Source organism: Macrobrachium rosenbergii, chromosome 3 (assembly GCF_040412425.1).
Source record: "Macrobrachium rosenbergii isolate ZJJX-2024 chromosome 3, ASM4041242v1, whole genome shotgun sequence".
Classification (NCBI taxonomy): domain Eukaryota; kingdom Metazoa; phylum Arthropoda; class Malacostraca; order Decapoda; family Palaemonidae; genus Macrobrachium; species Macrobrachium rosenbergii.
In genome coordinates this window covers 5,958,213-5,976,665 of record NC_089743.1, presented here as the reverse complement: position 1 = coordinate 5,976,665, position 18,453 = coordinate 5,958,213, and the positions used below count along the sequence as shown (strand labels likewise).

The following is an 18,453-nucleotide window of genomic DNA, read 5'->3' as shown; positions in this document are numbered from 1 at the left end:
GTTGGGAAAGACATCAGGAAAGAAACCTCCTGACGATAAGGAAACCTGGTGGTGGAATGATGAAGTGAAAGAGGTGGTGAAAGCCAAAAAATATGCAAAAAAAAAAAAAAAAAAAGTGGGAAAAGTATGGACAGCAAGAGGATAAGAAGAGGTACCAAAGACATAAGAAACAAGCAAAGAAGGCAGTTGCACAAGAAAAGGCAAGAGCATTAGATGACATGTATGAAGAGCTGGAAACGCCTGAGGGGGAGAGAAAAATTCACAGAATTGCAAAGTCGAGGGACAAAAACACCAAAGACTACTCCCATATAAAACAGGTTAAGGATGGGAATGGAGTGGTTTTTTGCAACGAGGATAAGATAAAGACGAGTTGGAAAGGATATTATGAACACCTGTTAGATGAAGAAAATCTTAGAAAATTCTTTGAAGATGGATTCCAGAACCATGGTATGACACATACCATTACCAGGAAGGAAGTAAAGAAGGGACTAAAGAAGATGAAAAATGGTAAAGCAATAGGACCAGATGGAATTCCTGCAGAGGTGTGGAAGAGCCTGGGAGAAGAAGGAATAGACATGCTGTGGTACCCAGCAGAGAAAATGTACAGTCAGGAAAAGAGACCAAAAGAATGGAGAGAAAGCTTTATTGTGCCTTTATATAAAGAGAAGGGTAACATCCAGGATTGTGCAACTGTGGGAAGGAATAATGGATCAAGGAATGGGAGAAGAAACATCTGTAGGTGAAGAAGAGTTTGGTTCCATGCCAGGAAGAGGAATGACAGATGCAGTGTTTGCCCTTCGACAGATGATGGAAAAACACCGGGAAAAGCAGAAAGGACTGCACATAGTATTCATAGATCTGGAAAAGGCATACGATAGAGTACCACGCCAAGAGGTTTGGAGGTGCATGCGAGTAAAAGGAACACTGGAGAAGTATTTGAGGTTGGTCCAAGACATGTATGAAGGAACAAAAACGCACGTTAGAAGCAGTGTTGTGTTAACTGAATGGATACCAGTAAGGGTTGGTTTACATCAGGGATCTGCTTTAAGTCCATATCTTTTTGACCTGATAATGGATGTGCTATCTCAAGGAATAACATATCAGTCCCCATGGTGCATGTTGTTCGCTGATGACATCGTGTTATGCAGCACCAACAGAGAGGCATTGGAGTCAAAACTAGAGTCATGGAGGAAGGTACTGGAAGACAGAGGTTTAAAGATCAGTAGGAAGAAAACTGAATACCTAAGTTTTAATGAAGATCAAGATTCGGAGGTTAGTATGGAAAGGACAAGGTTGAACCGAGTAGAAAAATTTAAGTATCTTGGTTCAGCAGTGGCTGATGATGGAAATTTGGATGTAGAAACAACACACAGAGTGCAGGCTGGATGGAAAAATTGGAGAAAGATGTCAGGTGTCTTGTGCGACCGCAGAATCGGTATAAAGGTTAAAGGAAGAGTGTATAAGACAGTAGTGAGACCAGCTTTGATGTATGGAGCAGAAACATGGACGGTAAAGAGAATGCAAGAGAAAAAATTGGATGCAATAGAGATGAAAATGCTCAGGTGGATGTGTGGAGTAAAAAAAAATGGACAGGATAAAAAATGAAAGAATAAGAGGAACTACTAAAGTCGTAGAACTATGAAAGAAGGCCCAGGAAAGAAGACTGCAATGGTATGGCCATGTGATGAGAAGGGATGAGACGTATGTGCGGAGGAGAGTGATGCAGATGGAGGTGCCTGGTGGGAGAGCAAGAGGAAGACCAAAGCGAAGGCGGATGGATGTAGTTAGAGAAGATCTGAGAGACAACAATTGTCAGAGGACGGAGCCAGTTGGAGGAAAGCTGTCAGAAACACCGACCCCACATAGAAGTGGGAAAAGATGAAGAGAAAGAGGAACAAGAATATATATATATATATATATATATATATATATATATATATATATATATATATATATATATATATATATATATATATATATACATACATACATACATACATATATACATACATAATGTATGTATGTACTGTATATATATGTATGCATGTTTGCATGTTTATAGGTGTGTAAGTGTATGCGTTTTTGGGTACGTTTGGTTCGTAAATTTTTAATCCATGTTATCGGAAAATGGTTTTGTCAGTAAGATATTCTAAAATCCCTCCCCATCTTACATAACAAAATTATAGGCATAAGACGATTACGAAGCCTAGTGTCTTTCATAAATTTGTAAATTGTAAACACTTTCACAAAATTGAATTTAAAAGAATGTGGATCACTTAATTCCAATATTTTCCTTTTTTGTTTGAACAGATACATAGTAAAAAAATTGCAGTTTGACTAAAAGAGTTAACGTGGTCCTCTACACAACATAAAACTTCAATCTGTCCAAGGTTGCTCTGTGTCTGCATGTGTGCGCTCTCAGCTGTTCAGTGGCCATTATTTGCGGAGAAGGACGATCAGATTTACATGTTTGCATTTACGAAGTACGGGTCTGCACGATTTGTTGCAAGGACGAGACGAGCATCTTTTGAAAATCTCATTGGATACCAGGTCATCTGCGTGAGTTCTTCCACACAAAACCAAAACCAATGACAAGCTCATCCCTGGAGATGGCATATCAAAAGGAACATAGACTGCAAAGATCGTTGTTTTAACAATTTAATCAGTTTCAGAAACAGGTTTCCACTCAACAATTTGCCTCTTAATACCCCAACAGTGTTTACAATCCTGCGACGAAATTCTGCATAAAAAAATTGCAATGAGGCTGTTTAGCGAGAATATCAAATTATGCTATATCGGTCGCGACTGGCAAATGCAACGGGATGCCACGTTCACCCACCGTGGGGAAGCTCTCAGTCCTTGCAAGTCTGAAAGTGTACGTTAAGAAAACAAAAAGGTGCTGGCAAAAGGGGATAAATGCAGGGGAGCGCTTCTGGGTCGACAGCTTGCTCACTCGCTCGCTCGCCTGCACAATATTTCTTTACTTGCTTTGTTTTCGCGAAAGTCGTCTAGAATTTAGGGTCCTCAACCTTTCCCCGACAGGAACTGTTCTTCCTCCTCCTGAAATATTTGACTCATATCACCATTGTTGTAAATTATATATATATATATATATATATATATATATATATATATATATATATATATATATATATATATATATATATATATATATATTTATATATATATATATATATATATATATTGTTGTAAATATATATATATATATATATATATATATATATATATATATATATATATATATATATATAAATATATTAACATACACAATGAAACATTTTATATATATATATAATTATATATATTTAAATCTTAAAATAAAGTATTAACTAAAATGAAACGATTTTTATATAATTGTTGTAAATCTTAAAAATATATCATGTAATTAAGCATTACTGTATATGCATTGTTATAAATCTAATATATATGTGTATATATATATATATATATATATATTATATATATATATAATAATATATATATGTATATATTATATATATTATATATATATATATACACATATATATATATATATATATATATATATATATATATATATATATATATATATATATATATTATATATATATATGTGTGTGTGTGTGTGTGTGTTCACGCACTTGTTTGTGTGTGTGTGTGTTATGTGATTTTGCAGTTTCTAGGTTAAGGAAATGGGAACCAGAGTGTAAACTAACTGCTTGCGTATTTATTACACCTTATTTAGCCTAAGTCTCTCTGTTGCTACCCCTAGACTGAAGACCCAAAAACCAGCTGCTTTACATCAGTGGTTCTCAACCTTTTTTGGCCCATGCACCCTTTCGCCATAAGTCAGAATTGTCTCCCTCTAAAGGTGCAGTCCAAGTAATATGCAACAAAATACTGACACAAACACACAAGCTAGCGAAGAGAAAGCGCAGCGTGACCTCTCAGCAGTGCAGATCAGTGCACACTGTATTCTGTGTGGTCCTGGAGACAGTTTGAGCCTGCCATTCTGTGGTCACAATCCCCCCATGAAACTCGGAAATTCCCTCCTAAGGGGGAACTGCCCCTGGTTGAGAACTACTGCCCTAAACTTTGTATTTGTTCCTTTGCTAGAAATAATTGATGAGAGCAGAGAAGCTTCACTTCATGATTTGGTATAGCGTGGGCCGGAAACGATTTACTGAAACACCCCGCTTTGAACTATTTAGCCCGGCATTCTCAGATTTATGTCTCTGCGAACGAAATTTTTCACAGAGAAAAGCAATAACTTTTTTTTTAGGTCAAAAGTGGGCAACTGTGTGGTCCCTTGAAACTTTTTTTTTTCCCAGAGTGTTCTGCTGGATAGAAAACAGCCAACGGCACAATCTTATTGGAAAAATAGGGAGACGAGCAAAGAAGCCCCGTGAGAGAGAAGCCCACTCGACAATGTTACGAAGCCACCTCGGTTTCTGTAAATTTCAAGATGACTTGACGAGTTCAGTGAATCTCAAGATGCCGATAATTTTTTGAAGTTATACTGTTTCCTTCTTAATCTTATACATGTATTTCTATAGGACTTGCAAAAGTGAATCAGTGACCAGGACTGACTAGAGAGGCATCTCGTATATTTAATATACAAACATACATATATATATTCATATATATATATAATGAATATGAATATGTTATATATACTGTATATAGATAGATAGATAGATTAATAGATAATGCTCTTTTCATCCGCGAGGATCAGAGTCCTAGCAGTCCCCGGACGAACCAAACTTTCGCAAATGCATTTATGGCTAACCTTACTTACTATAACACTGAACAAGGATTGGGTCAAAGGCGCATCAGTATCGCTACGACTGATAGAAATGTCCATAAATGCTCAGCACGAAACAGCAACACTCTTAAGTACTTGTTTCTGTTTAGCAACTTCTAAAGGTGGAATGATTTTGCAGAATAACCTATCAACACTGAATGCCACTCTAGTGCCTGTCATTTGTAAGCAATTCTGGACAATAAAGCAGCTGGCAACTTGCAACTTTCCCCATACAGTGGTTATTTACTTCTTATGAAAAAAAAACACTATTAATGTATCATTCCACCTCATTACAATAAGTACTGAATTAACATCAGGAATATATATCAGTCTGCTGGAAAAGAACTCCTGGGTTACGGATCAGTAAGATGAAAACCTTGGATATCAGATGAGACACGAGATACAATTAAGAAAGCGCAGTAGAACCTGCTATGTGCTCAAGTCTAGATAGTGAAGTTAATCGAAGAGATAAGAGATTGGTGTTAGGATATCCCATATAATTATGAATGAAATTTCCTTGGGCAAAAAGGAGAGACGGTAACATCTGTCTCAAGGAGGGATGGATCAACAATAACATCAGAAGAAAAACAAAAGATAACTCTGGGCAGAACACTTTTGTGAGGCCATGAAGAAGATACAAAGGGAATAATTTGATTGATATACCTGACCCTGAAGAAAACAATGTATTCATGAATGAATTTACGGTTTCGAAGTGGAATCAGTAATAGAGGAGCCTAGGAAACGGCAGGCAAGCACCAGGATATGATGGAATCACTTCATGCACAGACCAACATTATGGAGGGTCTTGCACCGCACTTTTATTCCCGCTAAATATAGAAAGGTAACTGAAATGATCCACGAACGATGTTGATGCAAAGTTGAGTTGATGAGATCTAGTCATGGGACTTTGCTGTAAATAGGAGAATGCTACGAGGGAATTTCACCTTTGGTGTTTGCCTTTCTTAGGGATATTATAATGAAAAAATTGGCCGGAGATGGGACTCAAAACATATTTATAAAAAAAAACAGGTAATAAGGGCAAAATATGCACAAAGGGACGAAATAACAGATGAAAGATGAACTAATGGGACTGAGTCATTCAAACTTCCAGGAAGAATTGTATCTAATACAGGCTATCTTGGGCTGAAATTTAGTGAAAGACTAAACGGGTAAAGCAAACCAGGGGCAGAATAAATAAGATCTGGAAATCGAATAGAAGGAAGCCTCACAGGAAAGCAAGGTTATGCATAACTATTACAGGATTTGTACTGCCATATGACATGAATCATGGTATAGCAATAAACTATTTTGAAAGGTTCTATTCATATGAGAATAAAGCTTTGTTAAGAAATGTTAGGAGTCAGACGGTAGGACAGTGTCAGAAATGATATCATAAGGGAAATTACAGAGGATCCTTATACAGATGAGATAGTGACGAAGAGGAGGTTGAGGTGGCTTGAAAAGGTTAAGTACACCTTAATTTAACCAGACCACTGAGTTGATTAACAGCTCTCCTAGGGCTGGCCCGAAGGGTTAGATTTTTTCTACGTGGCTAAGAACCAATTGGTTATTTAGCAACGGGACCTACAGCTTATTGTGAAATCCGAACCACATTATACCGAGAAATGAATTTCTGTCACCAGAAATAAATTCCTCTTTTTCTTCATTGGCCGGTCGGAGATTCGAACTCGCGGCCAGCAGAGTGCTAGCTGAGAACGGAACCATTACCACCCAACGAGAAACTTGAGGTGGCTTGAACATATCCATCGCACATCCCCTGGGAGAGTAGTCAATGATGTGTCAGCTGGACTCCTGTGGACGACAGAAGAGGTGGCAAGGCCCAGACCTACTAGGATGAGCAATATGAGATGGGAAGCTCCAGATGAAAGGAGAATCGTGTGAGAGAAGCCACAGGAAAGACGTGACTGGCGGAATTTCACAGGGGCTCTTTGCATCTCGCTGCATCTGAGGAGAGGTGATGATGAGGGCAGGTTAACTTCCATGAAGCAAAATGTAATATAATAAACTTTACCTTTGAAACCTCCTGATTTTCATACTACATTGAAATCACATTATCAGTCTAGTGGAAGCACAGGCACACCAGATACAGAAGAGAAGAAAAGATCGCTCGGGCACAGCTAACTTCCACCAAGGCAATTTTTTTTTAGTGTTCTGAAAAGAAAACTATTGTGCCGGCTTTGTCTGTCCGTCCGCACGTTTTTCTGTCTGCACTTTTTCTGTCCGCCCTCAGATCTTAAAAACTACTGAGGCTAGAGGGCTGCAAATTGGTATGTTGATCGTCCACCTTAATCATTAAAAATACAAAGCAACCCTAGTAGTTTTTATTTTTGTTTAAGGTTAGGTAACCATAATCGTGCGTCTAGTAACGATATAGGCCAGGCCACCACCGGGCCGTGATTAAAGTTTCATGGGCCGCGGCTCATACTAGGCCAGGCCACCTCCGGGCCGTGGTTAAAGTTTCATGGGCCGCGGCTCATACAGCATTATACCGAGACCACCGAAAGAGAGAACTATTTTCGGTGGCCTCGATTATACAACGTACAGAAAACTCGACTGCGCCGAAGAAACTTCGGCGCATTTTCTTGTTTTCTTTTAAATTTCATTTTCATGCAATCATTCATCACCACACAAGTGACCTGTTTGGTCCCAGTTCTTGGCCTGTGCCCAGACCTGGTATTTCATTCTAATCCTTCGGGTCAGCCCTATGAAAGAAGATAGCCAGCTCAGTGTTCTGGTTAAACTATTTTAATAATAATAATAATAATAATAATAATAATAATAATAATACACCAAGACTAAGCAAGCCTGCCCCCAAAAGGCACCTGTCCTAAAAACTTCCATTCCTGCTCTCCCACAGTCTAGTCAGCTGTTGCCAGTCACGAGCGTCAGCGTCAGTGTTCGTGAAAATCCAAATATAAGTTTCGGTGCAACTCTGCGAACAAACCGAGTAAAAACATTACCTTGTTCGTGAGGCAAGAAGAGAAATTTTGCCAGTCTCTCTCTCTCTCTCTCTCTCTCTCTCTCTCTCTCTCTCTCTCTCTCTCTCTGCTTGCTATATCTCTTTCCTAATATTTTTGCTTGAGTCCTTCTCTACCCTTTTACTGACATTTTTGCAGTGTCAGTAATAACAGTGCATAAATAAGCGCTAATTAGAGACATTTTCGTTTTGTTAACACATCACTGTTTATGTGTTTACAAAAGACATAGAAATATATTCATTATTTAAAAAACAGAAAAATATGTATGAAGCTGAATTTTTGTAACTACTGTAGGTGCCTCTGTGGAGTTTACGTTAGGACCGATTTCATTTTTCTCGGTTTTATGTTAACTTTGGGCAACTTGAATACTGATTTTTTTCATTTCTGATTCAAAATTGTTTAAGATTCTCTCTCTCTCTCTCTCTCTCTCTCTCTCTCTCTCTCTCTCTCTCTCTCTCTCTCTCTCTCTCTCTCTCATTACGTGGACGATGCCGTCATTTTATTCAGAGACAAAGATCAAGCAGATGCTTTCCTACAGTTTGCCAGTAACGCTCATCGTAACATAAAACGTGATATTGAAGGGGCTTTTACATCTGTTTTTAGAAAAAGGACATTTACCAGCTTAGTTACTAATTTTTATAGATGTTTTTGTTTTAATTTTACCCTCTTCCACCGGGCCTGGAAGTTTTATATATATAAATACCTACATACATTATATATATATATATATATATATATATATATATATATATATATATATATATATATATATATATATATATATATGTACAGTATATATATATATTATATATATACACATATATATACCTATATATATGTATATATATAAGTATATGTATGTGTGAGTGTGTGTGTATTAATTAGATACATGTATGTATGTGTATATATACGCACATATCTAAACACAAACACGCACATATATGAATATATATACATATATATGTATATATACATCTATATATTTGTGTATGTGTGTATTCAGTGTGTGAGTCAAACCATTCTTCAATTGTTTGGCAAGTAATCCCTCTTGAACAGTCCATGTTTTCTGGAAGGGAGTTCGATTGGGAATTGACCCCAACTCTTCATAAAAGAACATGCATCCAAAATAATGTTTTGTTTAAATATCAACAAAATGCACGGGCTAAGGGAAGTGTCAAATCGTAGCTAAATTCTTCTTAAATGCCAACTTTACTCTACTTTGCAATCTGACAAGAAAGCCTTCCGAAAGTGACTCGGCTTCTGCCAAAATCTTTCTTTGAAGCACAAGATTTACGACTGGGTGTCGCACCGTCGTCTTCATCGCCTCTGACAGATAAGTCTCTCTCTCTCTCTCTCTCTCTCTCTCTCTCTCTCTCTCTCTCTCTCTCTCTCTCTGTAAACGATGATGGAGAGCGATTTGAAGAACGCGGAAGATCTTAATCATCTCCAGATTTCCAAGGGACTAAAGACTTCCCTTGTAAATTCTTCAGAAGGGACATCTATTTGGGGAAAGAAACTAGTTCTTCACTTGTTATGAAATATGACATATCCATAACTGGATATTGGAAGTAAATGATGAATTATCAGGTTTTAACACAAGGATCGCTGTCAGCTATGCTTTCCGCTGAAAAGGTGTAAAGACCTCACAACGTATGATTTTTTCCCGTTACTGGCTAGTAGAAAATAGTTTGCAAGCCTCAGAAATATCTGAGCTTTGTGGAACTGTATCAGTCCCTCAAAACCTGGTTTTGCGTTTATTTAGAATTTTTCTTTTGTCTTGAGAGTTTTCTAGGTACAGGATTATTATTAGTTTCTTCTTCTTCTTCTTCTTCTTCTTCTTCTTCTTCTTCTTCTTCTTCTTCTTCTTCTTCTTCTTCTTCATAATAATAATAATAATAATAATAATAATAATAATAATAATAATAATAATAATAATAATAATAATAATAATAATAATAATAATAGGGATGGGAATAGCAAAACAAAGATGAAAAAAGATTAGAGAAACTAACAAGCAAAGCAAAGAGTGCTCAGCTGTACTTTCAAAACAAAAGAAACTTATAATCAAGGATGCGGCGACCAAAGACCGAGGTTTGATAGTAATGGTTGCATGACAGCACCGAAAACAAAACAAAATAAAACAAGAAACATGACTCTGTTGCGACAAATAGCAACGCAGAGACTCCAGTAAACAAAGCAAACAGTAAACAAAGCAAAGCCCACAGCGGACCTGAAAAAAATCTGAAGTCCTCTTCGTTCTTCCGGAAAATTTCGGAAATCACTTCATAAATCGAAGGTCACACTTTTGATATAAGCAACCATTGCGGAAGGGAATGGACTCGTGAAATATTGCTGAAGTACGAAAGCATTCGGGTACTTTAACATAAGAACTTACAAAGTTTTAACTAGTTTGAAACGGCAGATAAATGTTACGTAACTAAAAAACTAAAAGACTCCAACAAGCACTCGTGAGCTGCGCATGCGCTACCACGACCCCCTGTCACCTCCCAATTTTGACGAATGTCCAAGGCCTTGCGTAACGGAACACCTTCAAAACATGAACTTCTGTATAATGAGCTTATGTTTTTCTTGTATATTCCATTTGCAAATCTTCATATTATTTTTCTTGTAACATATTCCATTTGAACCCTATATATCCTGTGATAAAAAAGAAAAAAATATTCTAGTCATCATTCGACCAAGACTGGTATTGAATTCAGTTTTGGAATTAAAGGACCATATTACTGATCATCCTTAGCAAAATGACCCAAATCGTTCAATCAGCATACTCTTGTGCCCTCACTTCCTACACGAAGTTCCCGAAAGATTAACCAACCTTCCCATCATATCCATAGCCGTCAGTGATCTGAGGCCACGTCAACCCTTTCAAATAGCCCGTCACGCAAGAGCCCTGTGAGAAACGAACTGGTGAGGTCAGCCTGCAAGCGATTACACCAACCGCTAGATTATCGCAAGTCAAAGCCAATGGCATCTGAGCTAGTTCTTAAGACCTTGTTATTCTTTCCTCCGTGTTAACAGCCAGAGGGTACAGGGAGGGCTGGGGGAGGGGGCGAGGGTGGCACTCGAGCAGCTGGGCCAACTGTCACGACGTGGTAGGCGCTATCAGGTTCAGCTAATTATAAACTATGGTACGCAAACCTTTAACAGCTCTTGTATACCTGTTCAACCCCATAATTGCCAAATGACAGCGTTAAGACACGCATTGAGTCTCATTTATCTGTTTTTTTTTTTTATTTGTCAGTTGTGTTCTGACTTATTTCGAAGTTTCTTTTTTTAAGTTACGATTCCCTCGAAGTAAAATGAACGTACTGATTAATGAAACTGTATAATTGTGGAACCTTCATACCACATCGCGAGTTCGTTTTTCGTGTTCACTGGTACAGGGAAATTACGATTATCAAATAGATTGTACCGATAAAACGGAAGGAGTGCGTCTAGTACGTAGAGTAGACGGTCGTAAAAGTATAAGGTCTAGCAACTCTTAGTTCAAGAGAATTTTATAATCGCTCTGAAAATTTATTCTGGGTAGGTTCGTTTTAAGCTACATCACAAAATGTTTGTAAACGTTGGTCAGACTCGAAATTTACATGAGCACTTATGGATAAGTAGAGATCACGGAAATGGCACAGATAGGAAAGTATCAGGATATATTCTTAAGTATTTAACATTTTCTTAAGTGATTCTCCCACGGTATAGTTTTTTCTTAATGCATTTCCACTTCTCATCACCTGTTTTTCATCTGCAGTGGATGATCATCTCCAAAAAAAGAACCAAACGAAGACTAGGCGTCTTTACAATTTTCATTTAGCAGTCAACAACTAAAGGTCGACAACTTTTTCAACGATTGTTGTGGTTGTTTTGTTATCAACAAATTCTCGTTGATTTGTTTTCGTCAATGATTGTTCCCCCCAAAAAAGATGTTTGTGGATTCTTTCCTTAGTTCGTATCCACGTTTCCTGGCGTCGCTTATTAGTATGGAAGAAAAAAAAAAAGGTATGATTCCACAATCATGCTAGCTATCAGTTTCTTTACCTCAGTTTATTCGTCATACAAAACTGTCTTACAGTTACAGAAACTGTTGTCGGTCGATACGATCACTCTCTGCCAAAGGAAAACAGATAAACTGATGTAGAAATGTAGTAAGAGCAACTGAATAGAGAACTACCGTAGTAGAAATTTCATTTTCATTGGCTTTATTTTGCACGAGAAGAAAGGTTGCTTCATTGCTGCGTAACTCGCTCCTTGGAATAAGCGACTCTAGGCGTCGTGGATAAGAGCGAAGGAAGCAATTCACTCTTATCTTTTTGCATGAAAAATGGTTGACGAAAGTCTATCGACAGATATTGATAGCATAAAGCAATCGAAAAAACTGATGAAAAGTCATCGACCATTAGGTGTTGACTACGAAATGATTCAAGTAAAGGCTCAGTCGCTATTGTCCTCAGTAGTATTTTTTTTTCTTTCTTATTTTTCCTGGAGAGGCAGTGGTTGAATGTTGAGTAGAGAATGATGAAAATCCACAGGAATACCCCAGAACGCAACTGTATGAGAAAGATTTTGCAATTCTGACGCTAACAATAATGACGTTCTGTTTCGGCTCAAGTAATAATACGAGAACATCTTTTATGTCCACATCAGTATCAAGTGAAAACAAGTATAATGCTGTATGAAACTCTCAGCCACGGCCCATGAAACTCTCAGCCACGGCCCATAAAACTTTCAGCCACGGCCCGGTGGTGGCATGTGTTGTTGGCACCCATAGCAGTGCCAGTCGCACGATCATGGCTAAATTTCACCTTAAATGAAATAAAGACTACCGAAGCTTAGAGGGCTGCAATTTGGGTTGTTTGATGATTGGAGGGTGGGTGATCAACATAGCAATTTGCAGCCCTCTAGCCTCAGTAGTTTTTAAGATCTGAGGGGGACAGACAGACCAATAGCGATCTCAATAGTTTTCTCATACAGAAAACTAAAAGCTAAGTTTTGATGCCATATTATGGCTGGGATCCAACCAAATGATTTCATATGAAAGTTGAAATGTGGCCGTGCGAGACGGACACCTGTCAACAAGATGATTAGAAGATACCAAGATAAAAACGAAAGTTGTTACAGAAACTCGACGATCAAACTCATTCCGACAGAGGATATCAATGATCAAAGTTCAGAACTCAAGATAGAGCACCGTAGCCAAAACACCAGCCATTGAGAATAAAGAGATTATCTTTTATCAGTAGACCAAAAATAAAGGGATTAGATAATATCAGAGATAAAACAAGAGTGATCAAACTACATAAAAGGTCACAACTAATGCCGAGTAATCGCAGGTCCACAAAAGGCTGGCAAGAAGTCGCCCAAGAGCTGAACAAAGCCGACGGGTTTCAGCTCAACAGAGGAAAACTGTGACGTCATCAGCAACTAGAACAAAAATAATGGAACACCTCACTGTAATATATTAGAGATGAAAGTAATTGCGATTATTTGATGACAGTCAAAATCAAGAATGTACTAACATGACGTTCCCTAAGGCAAATTTGAGGTATAAGAGTTTATAAAGTCAAAATGAAAAATAATTTTGGGTTCATCACAAAAACAGAAATTATATAATATATGTGTATATGTGTATGTTATATATATATATATATATATATATATATATATATATATATATATATATATATATATATATACTATTATGCTTTCCTGGCACATATTTTCTTTTATTTTCTTAAAATGCACCTTCTTCTTCCAGTCTTCAAGGATGAACTCCGGAAGGGAAAAACAAAAAAGTTACAATGCTGCTGTGTTTATTCATCCCAAAGCAAACAGCTTATTCTTGGTCTAGTGTAGATTCACAATGGAACTGCATTCTATTACATAGCAGGATACAGCCAAAAATCATTAAAAAAAAAAGGACAGAAAATGATGGTTCAGAAATTTAATGAAATCTTCACAGTTCACAAGAAAATTTTCAACATATTTCAGGATTCTTCTCCAAGAACATCACAGCTCCAGGGAGAGCTCTAAAAGTCTGCAGCCACTGTGCCTACTTCCAGCATCCTTCTGCTGAGAGGCTTCCATGCCTCCTCCAAATTTACATTTGTAAACTAAGCTGGCGCCAGACTCCCTTGATCCCGATGGCGACAATGTTCCCCATCACAAGGGCCATCAGCCTCCAACACGGTTCAAGAGTACAAGTTAAGAGTCTTTCCTTCCATTTCCGATTTTAAAATTGCAAACAGCACTGGTCCCAACTTGCTTCGATATCCCAGGGTCAAATAAGGATGTTCCCCGCCACAAGGGTGCATGTCAGCTATGGCCATCCGAAGGCTGCCAGCAGTGCTCCCCTGCAGCCGTGGTCTCCTCTCCACATCCAACCAGGACATCCATGTCTGTCGTCATCTCAGTTATGCGTTCTTCACTTTTATTAATCCTTTCTGGCAAAGTCTTTCCTTTATTTTGTGTGAGTGATAATGCGCACGTGGCTTCCTCTTACAGTTAGTTTTGAGAAACCTTGCGGAGGAACATGGATTTGCATAAAAAAATATGATAGCATTATTGCAGTTTTGTTTGTCTCTTCAGAAGGTCGGAGTTCATCCTAGAATATCAATGGTCGGACGAGGAAACCGTCTGCATTAGTACTAGATATCAATGTGTGTATATATATATATATATATATATATATATATATATATTATATTCTATATATATATATCACAAACATATATATATATATATATATATATATAATATATATATATAACGAAAGTTTCGTTATATATATATATATATATATATATATATAATATATATATATATATATATATATATATATATATATATATATGTGGGTATGTGTATATACTATGTATGTACATATATATATATATATATATATATATATATATATATATATATATATATATATATAGTATATATATATATATATACATATATATGCACATGGTTTCTTCTTCCATCATTATAGTAAGACATAAAATATAAACAGAATTTATGACCACAAGAAGCAACAGAGTGTAAGATCTTTCACCCAAATTCCAGTGCATTTTCAGTTAAACTACATTCAATGGAAAAAACGCATTACAAAGATGACTCGTTCATACAAAAACAACTGTGATTAAAGGAGTAATTGTCACTTTAATGCATACAAAGATCATTACATTTGAGGCAACCCCTCAGGCGAGGGACAGCTGTCTGGATTAACTCGGATAGTGGATAAGCCCGTGAGAGGCAACGGGCATCAACGTGAATTGCTGAAATTCTTTAGTTTCTCTGCCAGATCCTCAAACATCTCGTGCAGAAAAGAGTCGACAGTTGACATATACGTGCAGTAATTAACATAATTTTCACTTTTTACCTGTATTAATGTGGGTTCTAAGATATTTCTGGAAAATAGTATCTATATCTTGTCGTGATTTTACCCTTCGGTGCACAAAATGAATATCTCTCGGCCAAGTTTAATTACATATTTGTACTAATATGTTTTGCTATTTAATTTGTAACTTATTTGGACCAAATAATGTAAATTACGATCCTATGAAAAGATTATATTTACTTTAAATCTTTCCGAAATTAATTAGATGAACTCAGAGATAGTACTCACACACACACACACATATATATATATATACATATATATAATATATATATGTATATATACATTTATATATGTGTATATATATTATATATATGTATATAAACTTATATATTTGTATATTATATATATATATATATATATATATATATATATATATATATATATATATATATATATATATATATATATATATATATATATGTGTGTGTGTGTGTGTGTGTGTGTGTGTGTGTGTGTGTGTGTGTGTGTGTGGAGTACTATCTCTGAGTTCATCTAATTAATTTCGGAAATATTTAAAGTAAATATAATCTTTTCATAGGATCGTAATTTACATTATTTGGTCCAAATAAGTTACAAATTAAATAGCAAAACATATTAGTACAAATATGTAATTAAACTTGGCCGAGAGATATTCATTTTGTGCACCGAAGGTAAAATCACAGAATTGATTGGTCGCAAATTACTATAGTATAACGACAAGACATAGATATTATTTTCCAGAAATATCCTACAACCCATATTAATACAGGTAAAAAGTGAAAATTATGTTAATTGAAGCACGTATATGTAAACTGTTGACTCTTTTCTGCACGAGATGTTCGAGGATCTGGCAGAGAAACTAAAGAATTGCAGCAATTCACATTGATGTCCATTGCCTATAAAATATATATATATATATATATATATATATATATATATATATATATATATATATATATATATATAATATATATATATATATATATATATATATATATATATATATATATATACTGTATATATTTAATATAAACAAATGTATGTGTGTATGTTCCACATACACGTTGAAACACACTGAGCAATTTCAACCAAACTTGGTATACATATGACTTACCATCTGGGAAGGAACAGTGTATGGGTAAGACATCACTGGCACCAAAGGGTTTGGGGAGCATGTGGGAAGGAGGTGAAATGTAAAAATTACAGAAAACTACAGATATTAGTGTCTAATCCATAGTTTTCGAGGTTGCTGAGATGAATAGTGACACTCCCAATGTCGTTCAAGTTCAGCCCTCCTAGGGAGGTGGGTGGGAAGAGGGTGACATGTAAAAACAACCGAAAACAACAGATGTTAGTGTCTAATCCATAGTTGTTGAGGTCGCTGAGATTAATAGTGACACTCCTGATGCCCTTTAAGTCAAAGTTTAGTCCCCATAAGAAGGGAGGTGGGAAGAGGTGGGAAGGTGGTGACACGTAAAAATAACCAAAAACTACACATATTGTCTAATCCATAGTTTTTGAGGTCATTGAGATGAATAGTGACACTCCCGATGCCTGTCAGGTCCAAGTTCAGCCCAGATAGAAAAGAGGGATGAGATGGGGTGAAAAATAAAATGTCAAAAACGACAGATATTAGTGTCTAATCTATAGTTTTCGAGGGCACTGAGATGAATAGTGACACTCCTGTTGCCCTTTATGTCCAAGTTCAGCCCCGATAGAAATGGGGGTGAGAAGGGGTGAAATATAAAATGTCAAAAATGCTGGGCAATGTAACTGTAACTGAAGTAACAATCTTAACAGGAATGAGAGAGAGAGAGAGAGAGAGAGAGAGAGAGAGGGAGTTTGGGAGGAGGGAGGAGTTTGGAGGAGGGGAGAGAGAGAGAGAGTTTATCATTCAGAGTTTTCCCAGTCAATGCCGGTCTGTACAGCTAGTATATATATATATATATATATATATATATATATATATATATATATATATATATATATATATATATATATGTATGTGTATGAGCGTGTGTGTGTGTAAATAAATAAAGTAATGATCATAATAATAAATTCTGATAGATGGGCGCTCTTTTCAGTACAGTCAGTAACATTTCATGGAAAGAGTGATAAGATAAAACGAGGAAATTAGTTTAGTTATGTTCGGGGTCTGCCAGAATGGGTTTCTCTTCTACATAATAATAATAATAATAATAATAATAATAATAATAATAATAATGAACCAAACAAAAACTTCTTTCAGTTTTCTTCCGAAGATGGAAAGAGAAACTCACAAGATTCTTGTGTATAACTTGTTTACTGGTAAATTTTTACAAGTAAACGAGTTATACACAAGAATCTTGTGGGTTTCTCTTTCAATAATAATAATAATAAAACTTTCTTATTGCCCATGACCAATAGTGAACTTTGCCGTCAAGAAAATACTTGGATTGTCTCAAGAGCATTAAGAGATGAAGAGTAAATATTTTCCATTATGAATTTAGTAAAATTCTGTTTTTCGGTGTCATTAAGCTTTCCAATATGATATTAGATATATACTTCAACTGTGTTATTAAAAAAAATGAAGTGACCTCAGCAATGCAAATTCTTCAGTAAAAAATGCAGCAGTAATTCTTCCTGTCATCTGAGGCTCATGCCAACAGTTTCGCAAATTTTGTATGAAGCCGCGACATTCTTCTCACCTCAGCTCATGAGCGAATGTCGTTCGCTGAGTGACACAAACAACGTCATTTCCTGTTTGACAGTCGCTTCGAGAACTTGAGAAACCACAATCTATAATAATAATAAAATCCGAGTGGATCTTGTTTGTCCACCCTGGGTGGGGGCCGGGTAGGTAGGGGATCGTGAGGGTAGGGGAGACATGATACATCCACCCTCCTCCTGTATACCTGTTTGTCGGCCCCGGGTCGGGCGGGGTAAGTAGGGGACTGGGAGAGTAGGGGAGACACGATACGTCCACCCTCCTCCAGCAAACCTTTTTGTCCGCCCCAGTTGGGGACGGGATAGGTAGGGGATCGTGAGGGAAGGGGAGACATGATGCATCCACCCTCCTCCTGTATACCTGTTTGTCCGGCCCGGGTGGGGCTGGGTAAGTAGGGGACTGGGAGGGTAGGGGAGACATGATACATCCACCCGCCTCCTGTATACCTGTTTCTCGGCCCCGGGTGGGAAAAATTAAGTATATCTTAGTTTAACCAGACCACTGAGCTGATTAACAGCTCTCCTAGGGCTGGCCCGAAGGATTAGAT

At 36.8% G+C, this 18,453-nt stretch overlaps 2 protein-coding genes across 30 annotated transcripts in view; one reads left to right on the top strand and one right to left on the bottom strand.

Moving 5' to 3' along the window:
* LOC136852221 (trichohyalin-like) overlaps nucleotides 1–18,453 on the bottom strand; it is a 392,138-nt gene that overhangs the window by 353,689 nt on the left and 19,996 nt on the right. The gene's annotated exons all lie outside the window — the stretch shown is intronic.
* LOC136828874 (uncharacterized) lies at nucleotides 219–743 on the top strand. The gene has a single exon (XM_067087162.1). The coding sequence runs from the start codon at nucleotides 219–221 to the stop codon at nucleotides 741–743; it is 525 nt and encodes a 174-aa protein (XP_066943263.1).